General features: G+C 35.5%; 1 protein-coding gene across 1 annotated transcript in view; it reads left to right on the plus strand.

The window, feature by feature from the left end:
• LOC107738397 (protein-methionine sulfoxide oxidase mical1-like) overlaps positions 1 to 16,299 on the plus strand; it is a 30,481-nt gene that overhangs the window by 5,069 nt on the left and 9,113 nt on the right. Inside the window, exons 2-17 of the mRNA XM_016550158.1 lie at positions 4,320 to 4,556; positions 4,668 to 4,875; positions 5,642 to 5,752; positions 5,872 to 5,967; positions 6,649 to 6,804; positions 6,970 to 7,070; positions 7,550 to 7,807; positions 8,132 to 8,247; positions 8,765 to 8,891; positions 9,018 to 9,096; positions 9,507 to 9,654; positions 10,828 to 11,024; positions 13,292 to 13,401; positions 13,788 to 13,868; positions 14,632 to 14,815; positions 15,798 to 15,868. Of these exons, the coding sequence (XP_016405644.1) occupies positions 4,320 to 4,556; positions 4,668 to 4,875; positions 5,642 to 5,752; positions 5,872 to 5,967; positions 6,649 to 6,804; positions 6,970 to 7,070; positions 7,550 to 7,807; positions 8,132 to 8,247; positions 8,765 to 8,891; positions 9,018 to 9,096; positions 9,507 to 9,654; positions 10,828 to 11,024; positions 13,292 to 13,401; positions 13,788 to 13,868; positions 14,632 to 14,815; positions 15,798 to 15,868 (2,280 nt within the window). The remainder of the gene's footprint in view (positions 1 to 4,319; positions 4,557 to 4,667; positions 4,876 to 5,641; positions 5,753 to 5,871; positions 5,968 to 6,648; positions 6,805 to 6,969; positions 7,071 to 7,549; positions 7,808 to 8,131; positions 8,248 to 8,764; positions 8,892 to 9,017; positions 9,097 to 9,506; positions 9,655 to 10,827; positions 11,025 to 13,291; positions 13,402 to 13,787; positions 13,869 to 14,631; positions 14,816 to 15,797; positions 15,869 to 16,299) is intronic.

The raw sequence follows: 16,299 nt of genomic DNA on the forward strand, positions 1-16,299 counted from the left end.
GTGGTTTTGCGCAGCTTGTCAGTGAACAACGGCTCTGTGTAGTTAATGCTGCTCAATGTGAAAGCACGCACGTGATGGAGATTTACCGCTGATTACAGAACCGGTTTTCTGACAAGATGTGCGTTAAATATCGCATGCGATTTATCGTGCAGCCCTAGTCTGATATTAGCTTTGTGAAATTATGCTAAATAAAACTACTTTAAAAGCAGACTGGCTGAATGAGAGTGCAAATTCACTCTCTGACAGCAGGTGGCACTCATAGAACAGCAGCAATATAGTGTTTCCTTGGTTACTGCTGTAAACAAAGCAGTGCTGCTTATAAATACTATTAATAGGCATTATACAGGGGCAAGATGAAAAGAAAATACCATCTAAACTTCTCTAGAGATAGTCAGGTTCCCCTCAGAGATGCATTCATATAAACTTCCACCCCCAACTGTTTAATTTTAAACCAACCGTTTAATATCTCAACCGACTTGAATTGTCACATATTTTCTAGTGATTTTCAGCCGGCTCGGGGTGCATCATTACATCCCTACGTACATGTTGTCTTACATTGTAAGCTGTTTTCTAATTTTGATCTCCACTATATACTGCTGTTGTCACAATTTTATATAGATCAGGGTTTTTTTAAAGGCACAACATGTAAGTTTTTGCCGTTAGAGGGCGCATTTTCAAAACAAACAAAGAAACAAAGGCGTAGTTTGATGACGCCGTGACTGAGTGTGGAATCATGGGAGTTGTCGTCTTCATCCCCACAGCCGATGCAATCCGACGGGACTTGGGCAGCCGCAGAAATCATGTTCATTGATGAGCTAATGTATTAAAGATTTATTAACGGCGTAGTATGAAGCAGGGTGAGGCTGAAAGCCGTCGAAGCGAAACGAGGCTGCTGAAGCAATTGCTAATGAGAGACGAGCGCGACACACGGCTCGAAAGCAGCTGAGATTTTGTTATGCCACAGTCGACGCCGGCTTCCGCTCCTTCCGGTCGTGCGTATGTGGGGTAAAGCATCGCTGTTTTATCATACTAGATACATTTGAAAGTTATGTTATAATGCTACTCTGTGCGGTCGTCACGCGTATAATAAAACGTATAACATATTAAAGCGTCTTTGGTGTTTCCATGTTTTCTACAAAACAAAACCGGAATCGAGGGTGTATGACGTCATTGGCAGGCGACACAATGACACTAGTTAAAATTGCTTATTTCTCTGGATTTATACATTCTTTGAAACATTTGGGATAATGCAAGTACACGAGTCAAAAAATCTTGCATATTGTGCCTTTAAATCAGAGCAGAAATTCTTAAATTCCTAAAGCCATGGCATTAAATGTTGCATGCATTGCTAAAAATGAATATCTTTCTGTGTCAGTATTTTTGCCTTGTTTTCCGATACAAATATCTAAACGTCTTTAAATCAAGATATATTTCTTGAGATGCAAACTGAACATATGAACTCTTGCTTTATGAGAAACTGATCAAAAGTAAGTTAGTTTATGCTTAAAATTAGGGATGGGCGATATGGCAAAAATATAATGTTTTTTTTCTGGAAAATCACAATTCACGATTTTATCACGATTCTTTGTCATGATGGTTTTACTATTTTTTACGTTTTCTGAGCAGGACAGCCAAACTAATCTCCCTATTTTAAAAACAAAGCCTTACAAGGTAACAAAATATACAATAAAAAAGAATGGCAGATATTTAGGCCAAAGTGGGTGAAGATAAAAATCTTTGTCATTATTTTATCTTTGTTATTAAAAAATAAGAACAAAGATACACATTACAAATACACATAATATAGAAATAAAACAAAAAGTGCTTTATTTTTCAGGTACAGTAGGTTATTTAGCAGTAGCATTCAAGAAACTGAATGAACAAATAAATAAAACACTATATACACTTCACTGTATAAATAATTGATTCTTCTTAAAGCAACTGTATTAAAATTCTTCATTCAAGAGCAGAGTGATTTTTCTTTTTGTGTTTTGTTGTTTTATTAACATTAAAGTGATAGTTCACTCAAAAATGAAAATTCTGTCTTCATTTACTCCCTCTCAATTTGTTTTAAACCAGAATGAGTTTATTTCTTCCGTTGAACATAAAAGTTATTTTGAAGAATGTGGGTAACTAAACAGTTGCTGGCGCCCCAGTTGTTCTCCTACTATCAAAGTCAATGGGGACCAGCAACTGTTTAGTTACCCACATTCTTCAAAATATCTTCTTTTGTGTTCAGCACAAGAAAGAAATGAATACAGGTTTGGGACAACATGAGAGTGAGTAAATAATGACAGAATTTTAAATTTTTGGATGAACTAGCCCTTTAATGACAAGCGGCAGCATGTTTAATACTGTTAGTCTGCTGTCACTTTAAGAGCTGCACGCATCTAATATACAGACACAGATGTTTTTCTCTCAACTGTTTACTTACACTTTAAACAAAACCAGCTAAGTTTATTTGTAAACCTTGTGTGTTTTGACAGTATTTAGTGCAATCAGATGTGAAAGATAACTTAGTCCAGTAATCAGGCTTGATTAACAGGCTTTTTAGTGTGTGCCATTTCAGGTGTACACGCTCAGGACAGCACACAAACGAAATGTTTAACCAGCAAGGCTTTAAAGCACATGCAAATAATGTACTTTTGTGATTGTGAATAAGTGCAGTGTCCCGTGAGTGTAACTCTACCACTGAGTTAACATTTGATGTGAATGTATGTGGCGTTGTACAGTACATTGAGAAGGAGACGCCAGAAATGTAACTAATAGAATGTGCGCTGTAGCACGATACTACAATATTTCTTCAAAAGCAGATATTTCAGTTTTGACAACATGGGACCTTTAAAGTTTCTTTACTTGGTCTTAAAAAGGTCTTTAGAAAACTTGCGGAAACCCTGTAGATACTTACATTTTCTATTATAAATGAACTGTTGCAGAAGTTTAGTCATGACAGAAAGCAATGCAGACCAATTAAATGCAGAAGAGAAATCCTTCTCGATACAAATTATAACAGGATTTGTTTCATCAGTCTTCTTTTCTTTGTCACCTCTATGCTTTTGGATTTGTTTTGCATTGAAAATCTATCCATTAATTTCCCGGGAACTTATCAGTACTAGTTCTAGTGAACTATCAGTTATACCGCACTGCAATATATCAGCCAGAACAAATCTGTTTTTTTTCTTTTATAATAATTTCTAAAGAAAAAAGGTGGGTGTGGCTTTTCACTTGCAGAACTGCTGTTGTAATTCTGTAGTTACAACAATTAATTACAGTAATTCTGATTACTGAGATATTTATCGCACAAATACTGGTTGTATTACATGCCACAATTAATGTTCAGAGGTTGTTTAAATACCTTTTATGTCAACCAGTGAAACTAGGCATGGGCCGGTATGAGATTTTTACTGTATGATAACCTTAAGCAAAAATATCACGGTATCACGGTTAGGGATGTGCGGGTCTAGTCGACTAAACGGATCAGCTCCTACTAGTCAACACTGAAAACAATAGTCGATTACACGACAGAAAAAAAAAAGAAACATTATTTTATCATTCAAATTACTGTCATTTTAACATTGCATTTAAAACATTTTAAATAACAAGTTAAAATAAAACGTTTGAAAAATAATACATTATTTTTAAAAGTTTATCTGGGTGGAAACTACATTTTTACCTCAGACCTCACATGCGTTTTCTTCGTGTCAGTTGCGGCGAGTTCAAAAATGACCATGCGAAAGACGAGAAGGTGTGGGATTATTCTGAATTAGAAGGAAACTGAAAAGGTTTGTGTAAACTGTGTAATGTCAAATTGTCTTACAATAACTCTACTGGAGCGATGCGTAATCATATTCAATACAGGCACGTAGGCGTTAGCTTAGAGGCTGGCCAAAGCCAGCAAATGTCAATCACGTCATTCACTACAACCCGCAGCCGTTGCGATCGCGTCCGTGCCGTCTATTCCTCTAACGAAGACCCACTTCGGTGGTGGTGCGGGATGTCCAGGCGCTTTCTGAAACTCTTATCGGCTTGCTTTTCGTTATCTCTGCGTGCCTGCGACTTCAGTTCCTGCCGAGCGCGTTTTTTCAAGTGCAGGAATTTTATTGTTAATCGCCTCAGGTCCCGTCTTTCACCAGACCACGTTGATAATTTCACTGAACAAATAACGCATGGCCTGAGTAAGTAAAATGGGCATTGTTGCATTTTGTTTTTAGACGATATAGCCTACACGAAGTACGTTTTTAAAAGCCGTTTTAATGCTATTTCTTGATAAACCTTCCTATTGTTTTCAACTTGTGTTTTAATATGTTGGCTAACGTTATAATCCCAGCCACGCTCTGTTTGACCGCTTTGTCCAGGCGCAGACGTGTAAAGAGACACAGCAGAACTTCATCGAACTCTGTCGCCACCTGAAGGTCGAGCCCAGGGACTACAAGCACTTCTACAGCAAACTGAAGGACAGACTCAACTACTGGAAAGCCAAAGACCTCTGGCAGAAGATCGACAAGAGAGCCGCCCATCCGGACTATGAACAGGGTCAGGCATGTCACCAACACAAGGTACCATAAATGACCTGATAAATGAGATTTCTATCTATAAAGTTGTTTAACGCTGGGAAATGTAACAAGTCTGTATGTACTGTGTGCAATCTCTCTCTTTCTCTGTGTTAGTGTTTAGTGTTGGGTGCGGGTCCATGTGGTCTCAGGACAGCGATTGAATTGGCTCTACTAGGCGCTCAGGTAGTTGTACTGGACAAAAGAGTGTCTTTCATGAGGAATAACGTCCTGCACCTGTGGCTGTACACCATTCGAGACCTTCTCAACCTTGGTGCAAAGAAATTCTATGGCAGATTCTGCAGTGGATCCATTCATCACATAAGTGAGCATCTATATGTTTTGCTTTTTTATTTTTTATTTTTTTACCAAATTAATTACAGTCAACATGAATGACATTCACAACCCAATTTTGCGTCCAAAATTGATTCAAAGACCTGAGGATCTGAGAAATAAAAGGTGTTTTTAAAAGTGTCTTATGCTCACCAAGGCTGCATTTATTTGTTAAAAAATACTGTAAAAACAGAAATATTGTTTTCAATTTGAATATTTTGTAAAATGTTATTTATTCCTGGGATTAATCCAAGAATTCTTTGATTAAAAAATTTTTAAAGTTTGTTTAAAGAAAAATCTTTTGTAACATTATAAATGTCTTTACTGTCATTTTTGATCAATTTTATCGTTCCTTGTTGAAAAAAATCTTTCTGACCTCTAACTTTTGAATATTTGAGAGTATTTCTGAGTGAAATGTCATTCAACACACAAAACAATGTGTAGCAGGACTTAAATGTATCCAGATTTGATTGGATTGTGAAATGTTCAACTATGATATTGTTGGTTAATATATTTTCTGGCCTACGGTATATCAGATTTAAAGGCAGAGCAAGTTTGTACATTTGGATGAAAGATTATGAAAACATTTGTTTAGAATAGTGTGCACTAATGAATGGTGTACAATAGAACCAGGAATGTGTATTGAGTCGGTAAATACAGACAAATCATTGTTAAAGTGAAACTTCTTTTCTTATTGCTGAAAATGTGCATAACTTTAATTGAGGTGTACTGTAGTAATGAGATCTGGGTTTCTCTAGGTATCCGTCAGCTGCAGTTGATTCTGCTGAAACTGGCTCTGATTTTGGGGGTCGAGGTGCACACAGGTGTGACCTTTGAAGGTCTGCTTGAGCCAGCAGGAGGATCCACAGGTACAAACCAGCTTTAGTTGTTGTCACAGAAAGTGAAAAGATCTGCGGTAGTGTAGTTGAAAAATGACATTTGTCCTTTAACTTTTGGTCTCATCTCTTTCTCTCATTCTTTCTCTCAGGATGGAGGGCACAGGTGTCTCCTGGGTCCCACACAGCTGCTGCTTTTGAGTTTGATGTTTTTATTTCAGCTGGAGGGGGAAGATATGTGCCTGATGGTAAATAAAACATTTACACAGATGAGCGGATTCCATGAAATTTACTTTGTCACTTTGTACTAAAAGCGTTAAATATTTTTTTATTTTATTTTATTATGAAATTAAATTTGATCTTAAATTATTTATTTTTATGTTGTAAAAACCCTCCTTATCCAAGACACTTTGTACTATTTATTTATTTATTTATTTATTTATTTATAAGGTGAGTTTATACAACAAATTTTATTTTATTTTGTAGAACGGAAAAAAAAATCAATTTTTAAAATAAATAAAATAAAATAGTTTTTGTTCTAAAAACACTCCTTATTCAAGTCACTTTGTACTATTTATTTATTTATAAGGTGAGTTTATACAACAAATTTTATTTTATTTTGTAGAACGGAAAAAAAAAAATTTTTTTTAAATAAATAAAATAAAATAGTTTTTGTTCTAAAAACACTCCTTATCCAAGTCACTTTGTACGAAATGCTTATTTTATTTTATTATTAATTAAATGTAATAAAAAAAGAACATACCTTATCCAAGTCACTTTGTAATAAATATTTTTATTTAGCACAAAGTGACTTGGATAATCTTTTATTTTATTATTAAATTAAATGCATTTAAATCTTTATTTATTTATTACGTTTTTTTTTTTTTATTGACCCTTTCCCACTGTTGTTGTTCCCCATGTGTCTTCAGGTTTTAAGATAAAGGAGCTCAGGGGAAAGTTGGCCATCGGTATCACTGCAAACTTCGTAAACCGCCACACTAAACAAGAGGCTCAGGTGCAGGAGATCAGCGGCGTGGCACGAATATACAACCAGAAATTCTTCCAAGAGCTCCAGTCTGAGATCGGTACAGACTCACAGTTACTTCATCTCACTGAGAATATACCATCAACTGTTTTCATTAAAAAAAAAAATTTTTTTTCCTTCTTGTTCAATTTAGCTGTCTCCAAAATATAGTTCTAAGCAAACCTACACACATCTTCATCTCTGCCCTGTCATTTATGTTTTCCAGGCGTTGATCTAGAGAATATTGTCTACTACAAAGATGATACTCACTATTTTGTGATGACTGCAAAAAAGGGGAGCTTGTTAAAAAAAGGAGTGATAAAGCAGGTACGACACAGTGAAACATGTACAAAGAGCTGAGGCTTTGAGAATATCTTATATAAAGGCTGAACAGAGCCTAGAAACGCTTGGAAAAGAGGCCATGCTTTTATCAGCAGAGGTGATACTTCAGGCGTGTTTCAACCCGTTTCCAGCTCGCATTTACACTTACAAACACATTTATCAATCTTCACAGCTATGCTTGTCCTCTTTTGTCACTGTATTCTCACTGGAATAGCTGCAGACAGTTGCTATTTGTGTTCGCTTAGAAATGCAGCCTGTATATTTAGTTCAGGTGGAGTACAAATGGAATAAATAACAACAGTAATATTGTGAAATATTATTACAAGTTAAAGTAGCTGTTTTCTATTTGAATTTATTGTAAAATGTCATTTATTCCTGTGATCAAAGCTGAATTTTCAGCATCATTACTCCAGTCTTCAGTGTCACAGGATTAACATTAAGCCATTCTTGTTTCTTGTTCTCAGGACTTTCCTGATGTCAATCAGCTGCTCGCACCTGCAAACGTCAACCAGGAGGCCCTGCAGGAGTACGCATACGACGCCGCTGACTTCTCCACAGATCACATGCTGCCGGACCTGGAGTTCGCCAAGAACCACGCGGGCCGTCCGGACGTGGCCATGTTTGACTTCACCTGCATGCACAGGGCAGAGAACGCCTCTCTGGTGAAGGAGAGGAAGGGGAAGAGACTGCTCGTCGCGTTGGTGGGAGACTCTCTAGTAGAGGTGGGTTATGAGTATAGTGTACGAATAAACAGGGCAGCCGATTAGACTGATAATGTAGGCAAATACTATCAGGACTTATTTTGGAACTATTTCAGAACTATATTTTTCAATCTGAGCTTTCAGAAGAACTACAATGTCTTTGTTTGTACATTATAATGTGTGATCATTCTATATAAAATTAGAATTTTATTGTAAACACTGTTTAAACAGTACAACGGTGAATTGGCCATCAAAAATAAATATAAATATCGGCCATATTTTTATTCATTTATTTGTTTGTTTCTTTATTTAATTTGATTTAATTTGATTAATTTTTTCCTGCAGCCGTTTTGGCCTCTGGGCACTGGCATTGCTCGAGGTTTCCTGGCTGCGTTTGACACGGCGTGGATGGTCAGGAATTGGGGAAAAGGTGTGCTACCCCTGGAGTTGTTGGCGGAGAGGTACAGTTTACCATTTTCACACTGTTTATAACATAAACAAATTCTATTTCAAATAAATGCTGTTTTTTTTTTCTCCATCTTCTCTATTTATCAAATTATCCTGAAAAAATGCATTACTGTTTCCACACATATGAAGCAGCACAAATGTTTTCAACATTGATAATAATAAGAAATGTTTCTTGGGTAGCAAATCCGCATATTAGAATGATTTCGGAAGGATCATGTGACACTGAAGACTGGAGTAATGATGCTAAAAATTCAGCTTTGCATCACAGAAATACATTTTAAAATATATTAAATTAGAAAAATTTATTTTAATTTGTAATAATATTTTACATTATTAATGTTTTTACTGTATTTTTAGTAATAAATGCAGCCTTGGTAAGCATAAAGTACTTATTTAAAAAACATTAAAATCTTAGCTACACTGAACTTACGAACTGTATGTGTCGATATAAAACAATATAAAATGCATACATGATGCAGCAGTGCGTTATGCTGTGTATATCTTTTACAGGGAGAGCATGTATCAGTTACTCTCTCAAACGACTCCAGAAAACACCAGCAAGAACTACGCATCCTACAGCATCGATCCTTCCACACGTTACCCGAACGTCAGCCTGTCCTGTATCAAACCCACACAGGTCAAACACAAAGTCCTAGACGCACACTTACTCACATGCAAAAGCTGCCTGATGTAACTAGCAATGGAAGTGGTTTTTTATCATCATAGAGGTTTTTTTTTAAGACTGTTTGTGTTCAATTTAAAGGTCAAGCGTCTGTATGACATAGAGGATTGTAAAGCCAAGAAACCGATGAAACCCATCATAATAATTAAACCTAAAAAAGGTAAATGCCATACAACAGTTACTGTATCTATGTATCTATATAATATGGTATCACATATATTATAAGGTATCACTTTAACTTCTAAAACACTGAGTGTTTTTAGCATTTTAATTTAGTTTGTTTGTTTGTTTGTTTAACCATAAGTTTGTTGAAAAAGAGCAAAAAAGGCCTTCAACAATTAAAAATAGTGTGATTGTTTACAATAATATGCAACATCTGTTAATGTATGTTAATATTTTAACATTATATAGCTGTTAACATCTCAAAAATGTGTTTTAGTGTTTCATGGCCTTCCAAAGAGCCTGTTATTGTTATATGCAAATGAGTCTACTGGTCTTTATAGTATATAGTATGAAAATGCAGAGAAACACAGAGTTTACAGTGAAATGATGAACTGAATTTGTGTTTAGAGTCTCTCAGGCGTCTAGAGGATCTGCTGTCCTGGTGTCAGAAGAACACAGCGGGGTACAAACATGTGAAGGTGAAAGACCTGAGTGAGTCCTGGAGGTCCGGCATGGCTCTCTGCGCTCTCATCCACAACTTCAGACCTGAACTCATGTAAGATCACCTTAACCAACAGCGAACAAGAATATTAGTAACTCTTAAACATGCAGAGCTCAGTTTTGTTGTGAAAAGTTCTTGCTAGATACACTACAGTTCAAAAGTTGGAGGACAATAAGATTGTTTTCATAGAAGTTAATACTTTTATTCAGCAAGGATGTATTAAATTGATCAAAAGTCACAGTAAAGACATTTATGATGTTATAAAATATTTCTATTTAAAAAAAAAATCTGTTAATCAAATCCTGAAAAAAAATATCACCTCAACTCGAATGGAAGCTTGTTTCCACAACTGAATAAAAATTAAAAAAGGTAATTGCGACTTTTTATCTCACAATTCTGACTGTTTTTCTCAATTTAAAGATATAAAGTCATAATTGTGAGATAAAAAGTTGCCTTTTTAAAAAATTTTATTCAGTGGCGGTTATGGGCTTCCTTAGTTTTCATTACTGGAGTAATGATGCTGAAAATTCAGATTTACCATCACAGGAATAAATTACAATTTAAAATATATTCAAATAGAAAACATTTCGATTTGTAATAAGATTTTACAATATTACTGTTTTTACTGTATTTTTTTATTAAATGATGATTTGAGCGAGATGATAGATGGATGGATGGATGGATATAGATGGATAGAGGGATAGATAGATATAGATAGATGGATGGATATAGATGGATAGATATAGATAGATGGATGGATGGATGGATAGATATAGATGGATAGAGGGATAGATAGATATAGATGGATGGATATAGATGGATAGATATAGATGGATGGATGGGTGGAAGGATGGATGGATGGATGGATGGATATAGATGGATAGAGGGATAGATAGATATAGATAGATGGATGGATATAGATGGATAGATAGATATAGATAGATGGATGGATAGATATAGATAGATGGATAGAGGAATAGATAGATATAGATGGATGGATGGATATAGATGGATGGATGGATATAGATGGATAGAGGGATAGATATAGATGGATGGATGGATGAAAGGATGGATGGATGGATGGATGAATATAGATGGATGGATGGATGGATGGATGGATAGATATAGATGGATAGATAGATAGATAGATAGATAGACTACACTGTAAATACATTTATAATACATTTAACTGTATGCAAATAATATGCATGCTATCCTCTCTTTCAGTGACTTGTCTAGTCTAGATGAATATAATATCACTGGGACCAATAAGTTGGCCTTTGACCTCATGGAGAGAGAGTTTGGCATCACTCCCGTCATGCGGGCCAGTGAAATGACCACCTGTGGGAAAATTGATCAGCTCTCTATGGTCGTCTACCTCACACAGATACGCAACGCTCTCACTGAGAAAGAGACCCCAGCAGGTAATGAGGGGCCATTTCTGGAGGCATTCATAACTTTGAAATGCATATTTAATGATGTCTGAATGTCTGAAATGTATACTAGCTGTTGCCTTTATTTACACTCTCAGAAAAAAATGGTGCAATCTGTCACTAGGGCAGTACAAAAGCCAAAATGTACATCTTTGTACTCTTATTTACCCCTAAATCATACATATTAGTACCTAAAGTGTACATATTAGTACCTTTTGTAGGGGTAATGTATGTGTAAATATGGGTGGGAGTACACTACTGTTCACTACTGTTGGTGTTGGTAAGATTTATTTATTTGATCAAAAATACAGTAAAAACAGTAATAAAGTGAAATATTATTACAATTTAATTTAAAATCACTGTTTTATTATCACTATTTAATTATTACTGTTTTCCATTTCAATATATTTTAAAATCTAATTTATTCCTGTGCTGCAAAGCTGAATTTTCAGCATCATTACTCCAGTCTTCAGTGTCACATGATCCTTCAGAAATCATTCTGATATGCTGATTTGCTGCACAGGAAGAATTTGTAATTATTATCAATGTTGAAAACAGTTGTACTGCTTCATATTTTTGTAAAAACTGTGATACCTATTTTTTGATGAATGGAAAGTTCAAAAGAACTGCATTTATTTGAAATGGAAATCTTTTGTAACATGAATGTCTTTACTGTCACTTTTGATCAATTTAATGCATCGTTGCTGAATAAAAATATAAATTTCTTAATAAAAAAAACAAAAAATCTTACTGACCCCAGACTTATGAACAGTAGTGTATGTTAACATGCTAATGGTTGTGACCAATATTGTCACGAGTTCTCAACTGTGAATTTTCAACATGGTTTCAATGCATGATCTGGATGAAAATTCAAGTGTAAAAAAAAGGTCATTTTTAGAGTATGTAAGAGAAACAAGTTGATGAATGCTCTATATAATTGCTATCAGTGCTGCTGTCTCTTTAAGACCCCTTCCCAGCATGCACTGCTGTGAATGGGCAGTATTCTGCTGTAGCCTGTAGTCTGACAGCAGCGGCTGCAGCAGCAAATGCACTCAGCCGGTGAGAAATCAGCTGCTTATGGGCGATTCGGTGGTAGTGGATCTCAGTCCGGCCTCGACACGCACCACTCTATGAGACAGATTACAAAACGGCATCTGCAGAGGAGGAACCGCAGCCGCTAGAGGGGCTTTAGGCAGCGGGATTGAGCGTTTAGTTGTTGAATGCTGTGTTTGGGAGGGGATCTCACACAGATGTGCTCCAGGTTGCGCTGTCACTCACGCAGGCTGTGGATGTGTGAATTCTGGGGAAGGGGGTGGGATCCAATACAACTCATCTCTAACACAACACTGCAAACCGCATATTGAATGTGACGTGTGACTGAATGTGTATTTGTTCCAGTTCCAAGGGTAGGAAGTTGTTTTATTATATTTTGTTATTTGTTGCTATGTATTGCTGAAGCGATCTAGCGAATTGCATCTAAAATGCACCGTTTTTGTTAGGTTGTTCTGGATTATGAAAGAGATTGCAAATGACGCTTTTCTTGTTCAGTTATTCTTTGGTGATTATAATGTTCAGGATTTGAATACTTTTGAAGCATTTTTAATTTACGTTTAATTTACAATTCACAATGTTTGTACTACATTTATTTTAAATGTAATTATTTATTTTTATTTTGTTTTAAAATTGTTCATTTAAAAAAAAAATTTTGAACTACATTTTTGTTTTTATTTTAAATGTATTTAGATATTTATTAACTATTTATATTATGTTATTGCTTTGAGTTGTTGAACAGCAAAATCAGTACTTTTAAGATTGTAAGATTTTTATTTTATTATCGATTATTAGTAGATTTATTTATTTGTATTTTTATATTTTTTTATTTGTTTGTTTTGGATTTTGTTTTTATTAGCGTTTACTATTATTTTTATTTGTTTTTGTTTTCATTTAATAAGGTTTTGCTGCGATATGAAAAGCTTAAATAATAGATCATGTTTTTTGGACGGGTTATGTGTAATGTTTTGTTTTTTATTATTTTTGGTCATTATTTTTGGTTTGAAAATTAAGCATTTTTCCTTTTACATAACATTTTCTTTCTTTGTCACATTAAGTTATTTTGTAATTTATACAATTGTACTTTGCTTTTAGTGCTGAGTGAGCCAACATGTATCTTCAGATATACGCGTGGAAACCTTTCTGGAAGACTAATTTCTTCAGATTTATTTGCATCTCACTATTTTCGCTCCTCTTGTCTTCCTCAGAGTGCTCCAACAGCCTCTCGCCCAACAACAAGACCCTCTCGCTGTCCAGAACCCGCTCGGCCGCCGCCTTCCTCAACACGCTCAAGCGCAACTCCCTCCAAAGACGCAAGGTACTCCAACGCCTGCCTGTTATCATGTAAAACAACCCACCTATTGATGACATTGTAGCAGTAGTGCCTGTCAAAGATCATGTGTAGTGTGTTGGGTGAAATAGAGCATGTGCAATCTCTGTCGTAACGAACCACAGCATTGAGGAAAACACTAAACGCCCCCGTTACACACACAACTGTTGCCAAAGCTAATTACTCCCATGCTGTCGCTACAATGAGGAAGTTAAACGAATGATAAAAGGATGAGACCAAAGGGATGCTACTGTTTGCTTGCTGTGCATTTGCAGTGCAGGATAATGGTGAAATCATTGTTTATTTCTGTCGATCTGCTGTCGCCACATTACGTAACCTAAGCTGTAAATGAGATCATGTGACCTGTCTCTCAGGACCGACTGGCATCAGAGAAAGGACCAAGACAGCAAAAGATGAAGGAGAAAGAAGAGGATACGGATGTGAAAGAGGAAAAAGTAAGTGGTGAAATAAAGTTTCTCAATGAAATGGTGCAAGAGTGCTATTGCGATGCAGTTAACGCCTGTGTGTGTGTGTGTGTGTATGGAGATATATATGAATAGTCAATTCTTGTAATGCATTGCTTCATATTCATTATATGCGCAGTAGGGCTAAGCGATAATTCGATAACGATAATTATCGCGATATAATTTCCCTCGATAAAACAATATGAAGAGTGCGATAAATGTTCGATATAATGTTTATGCACCAAAAGCGGAACCAAACAGCGCGACTCATTTGAATCGCGCCCCACGGACCGATTATCCGCTCGGATCAAAGTTCAAACAGCCGCACGGCGCGAGCTCACTAGAGCAGATGCGTTTTACTCGGTCACACGAGCATTAAGCAGCGCTGTGAGATCCAGTGTGAAGCGCTTGTATTCAGCGATGAACACAAATGACTCGGTGATTTAAACCAAACAGGAGAAACACTGTGTGCAACGAGACAGTCAGAAGGCTTTTCAATCTACAAATCGCCATGATTTACCATGGATTTACTGTAGTAACACTCACTGCACCATGGTATTAAATTAATGGTCTGGTTTCTACAACTTTCACTTTAGAGCAAAAGTCTGGCTTTAAACTTGAAAGAAATAAAGATTTGACATTTATCGTGATAATTATCGATATCGACTGATATGAAAAAAATCATCGTGATAATTGTTTTGGCCATACCACCCAGCCCTAATGTGCAGTATCTTAAACCTTTTCATATCTCCAGCCTGTGGTGCCAGTGTCCTCATCAGAGGTGGGCGGCAGTGAGCTCTGTTATTTCTGCAACAAGCGTCTGTACGTGCTGGAGAGAGGAAGTGCAGAGGGCAAGTTCTTCCATCGCAGTTGTTTCAATTGTTATCAGTGCGGCTCCACTCTGCGGCAGGGCGGATACACTTTCCACTCCGACACGGGTAAGCCTGGGATACATGGTCATACCAAAAATCCTTGATAAGAAGTAGAGCTTTTTATTTTATTTGACCTTATTATACTTCATTTTATTTATGCTTCATTTTATTTTTTATTATTATTTTACTTTATTTTACTTAATTTTATTTTACCTTATTATGCTTCATTTTATTTTACTTTATTATGCTTCATTTTATTTTGCTTTATTATACATCATTTTATTTTACTCTATTTTACTTCATTTTATTTGACCTTATCATACTTCATTTTATTTTACATTATTAAGGTAAAATAAAATGAAGTATAATATTTTTTTACCTTAATAAGGTAAAATAAAATGAAGTTTTATAAAGTAAAATAAAATGAAGTTTAATAAGGCTTATTTTACTTCATTTTATTTTACTTTATTATGCTTCATTGTATTTCATTTTATTGTAGTTTGTTATTCTTCATCTTATTTGATTATACTTCATTTTATTTTACCTTATACTTTATTTTATTTTACTTGATTTTTTATTCATATTTTATTTTTGTAGATCAATGAGTAACAGTAGGTAAAAGTAGGCCTAAATACAGTATAGATTTAATAATTTCTGAATGATAATAAATATTTCAGCGTTGTTGTTTTTTATATTTCTTATGTTGCGTAATGCAGTTTATTTTATTATCTATCATGCACTTGTCTCTCATCTGCTGTCATAAGGACTGAAACATCTTGATGTTATGTAAATTATTACATAAGCTTTTAAAGCTATTCATAACTTGTACGGTGTGGAATGCTGTTTTATTAGGTTCTAATTACTACAACATATGTCTAATTACAATCAACCACCTATGCACACCTTCAATAATAGATCATCTTAAATGCTCCTGCTTATGGGGCTTGTTCAATAATTTACCCCTTGTCTGAAGAAAGCATGTACATCTATGTTACAGCCCTTGATATTAACAGTCCAGAACATGTTGTTGAATTTGATTTGTCTTCAGGGAGATTCTACTGTGAGCTGCACTCAGCAGCCGAGGAAGAGGAGGGTGATGAAGGTCACAGAGGCTCACAGGTATGAATCACATCAGAGCTCATGAGACGCTTGATTGCCTCCTATTTACTGTCTGATCTCTTGTGTGAGGATACTGGGAGGGATATTGCTCTAAGAGTGTAGGGAGCATAATAACTTTGATTATTAAGCCATAACTCTAGTTCATATATGCAAAAATTAGGGCTGGACAATAATTCAGTATCAATATGTATCGCGATATAATTTTTTTCAATAACGGTGATATGATTTTTAAACACATTTCCGATATTTCGATATACATTACCAGTTTCCCATACATTGATTTATTTGTGCCGTTTGACTTCGTTGAATGGCATTTATAATGTTACAAAAGATTTCTATTTCAGATAAATAGTGTTCATATCGATATCGGAATTATATCGTATCGACCGAAATTAAGAAATGTATCGTGATATCAATTTTGGCCATATCGT

This window comes from Sinocyclocheilus rhinocerous, unplaced genomic scaffold (genome assembly GCF_001515625.1).
Source record: "Sinocyclocheilus rhinocerous isolate Xijiao unplaced genomic scaffold, SAMN03320098_v1.1 scaffold2716, whole genome shotgun sequence".
Classification (NCBI taxonomy): Eukaryota; Metazoa; Chordata; class Actinopteri; order Cypriniformes; family Cyprinidae; genus Sinocyclocheilus; species Sinocyclocheilus rhinocerous.